Raw genomic sequence first — 2,061 nt, 5'->3', positions numbered from 1 at the left:
GATGGGAATCGAACCCGCAATTCTGCAATCTCTCGCTATCTTGGCGAGCGTCATACCTGTTAGACCACTGAAGCCCGTACGATATCGTTACGGATCTAAGATCCCCAGTCTCTTTGTCTTCATACAACTTCATTTTGATATATAGTCGACTAAATATGAACGTTAATGCAAAGTATACGATAAATTATGACGTATTGTTTATTGTTGTTTGTTGTGTTCTATTTATAGATGTTAATGAGACAACAGGACCAGGCGTTAGCCCAAACGTTACTGAGCCTCCGTGCAGAGATTAACGACCTACGCCTCCAAATCAGCTGCGATGAACACAAAGAGATCATTGAAGACGTACGATTTTCTGTTGTTGATGAAGATGAGAATGCAGGGGACTACAATGATTTAGCAATGCTAGATAGACCACCAACCTTCTGTGAGATGGACCACGAACGACCGCTTAAAACTTTGGGAGTGACCCGAATGAATTTACGGGCAAGGAGATTTTCTCTTATGTGATATAGCTTTAATACATAGGCAATAAATAGCTTTGTAGGCCTACTGCTTTTTTATGACAAAAATTGAAGATAGAATAACTGGAATCGTGTCGCCCGTTGACTATGATTGTCTTGAGAACTTTTTTGTTGATACACAGACTTTCGTGCTTCAGGTGAAATGAATTTGGAAGATTGTTTTTTGAGACGTGCCACTGTCACTCATTCAGATTGGATATAAAACGGCTTAAAAAATGTATAAAACGTTGAGACTTTTTGAGTGAAAATCAGCATGAGTATCGTAATATACTGGAAGTTGATATTCATTCTATTCCACTGTGTATATGAGACGTGTATTAGCAGTCACTCACAGATCGGTTATAAAAACGGCATAAAAAAAATCTATAAAACGTTGAGACTTTTGAGTGAAAAGCAGCATGAGTATCGTAATATATTGGAAATTGAAATTCATTCGATTCCACTGTGTACCGTATATAGGAAGACCATGTGACACTTGTTGTATAAATTATGTACATTCGGTCATCTGTGTGCTGCCGTCGTTCCCTTGTGAACGAATGATTAATCAGCCTCAACAAAATATTGTAAAATACGTTTGTACAACCCGATTTCTAAGTATCCAGGTCTACGCATGGTTTGGGCATAGTCTGCGCACGGTTTGCGCAGGCATGTTGTTAAACGGTTGTTTCAAATAGGACTATAGAATAAGACCACTACGGTATGATACGACGACTGTACTAGCAAAACATTATGTACGGTACATTATCTTTATTGGTCTAATAATTATTTCTTTCTAGAGAAAAGGGACAAATTAAATCTAAAGTTCCTTTTGCAAAACACTGGTTAATTGCCTCAGCTATTTAATAAAGTACTAAAATAAAAATACATAAAATACCAATGCTCCGTGAAGATGAGTCCATATTTATCGATGATAATGTTTGCTGTGGACGTGATGTTTGATGCGATGTGCATTTTGCATTATTGTGTGTCTATCTAGTCATACAGCATTGGTGAAAAACAAGACAAATGGAAAAAATAAGTAGGCTTAATTAAAAAAAATAAACAAGCAAGGTAAACTATATCGATTTTTTTCCATAGTGCATGAGCATAGCTTAGCAACTTCGATTTAGTTAAACCATGGATGAAAGTTAAACGAATACTCCTTATTATCTCGACAAGAACAATTAGCCTGATGTGGTTCTCCGTGACATAAATTAAAGGCATCAACTAGTGGGTCGATTATATTTACAGACCGGCTTCACGTTGGTAGTAGAGCTGGGCAGTAGTACTATAATTTGCTAAATAGTTTAATACGAGGTAGGCATGGGTACTACGGGAGAATTGTTATAAGACAGAATTTAAGATTTTTATGCTAAAGAGTATTGATTTAGATAGACATCAACTCTATATTTATAACTTATGAATTCCATTGATTGTATTTATAATAAATAATTTAATAAAAAAACTTTCAGAAGGTGTTTTGTGTTATCTCTTTTTGCTATCTACTGGTAAGTCATTAAACCGAGAGTTAGCTACATTGCATACAGTACCATTATAT

At 35.9% G+C, this 2,061-nt stretch overlaps 1 protein-coding gene across 5 annotated transcripts in view; it reads left to right on the top strand.

The window, feature by feature from the left end:
* The window catches only part of LOC117120712 (protein FAM167A-like), an 11,945-nt gene extending 9,968 nt beyond the window's left edge, over positions 1-1,977 (top strand). For all 5 annotated transcript variants that reach the window (XM_033265763.1, XM_033265764.1, XM_033265762.1 and 2 more), the window contains one exon: positions 229-1,977. In XM_033265763.1, coding sequence (XP_033121654.1) covers positions 229-510 — 282 coding nt within the window. In that variant the 3' untranslated portion in view covers positions 511-1,977. The remainder of the gene's footprint in view (positions 1-228) is intronic.
* The last annotated feature ends 84 nt before the right edge of the window (positions 1,978-2,061 follow it).

Source organism: Anneissia japonica, unplaced genomic scaffold (genome assembly GCF_011630105.1).
Source record: "Anneissia japonica isolate Jap-2015-1 unplaced genomic scaffold, ASM1163010v1 scaffold287790_len634930_cov199, whole genome shotgun sequence".
Classification (NCBI taxonomy): Eukaryota; Metazoa; Echinodermata; class Crinoidea; order Comatulida; family Comatulidae; genus Anneissia; species Anneissia japonica.
The sequence above is the reverse complement of the archived record's forward strand: the minus strand, read 5'-3'. Positions and strand labels throughout refer to the sequence as shown.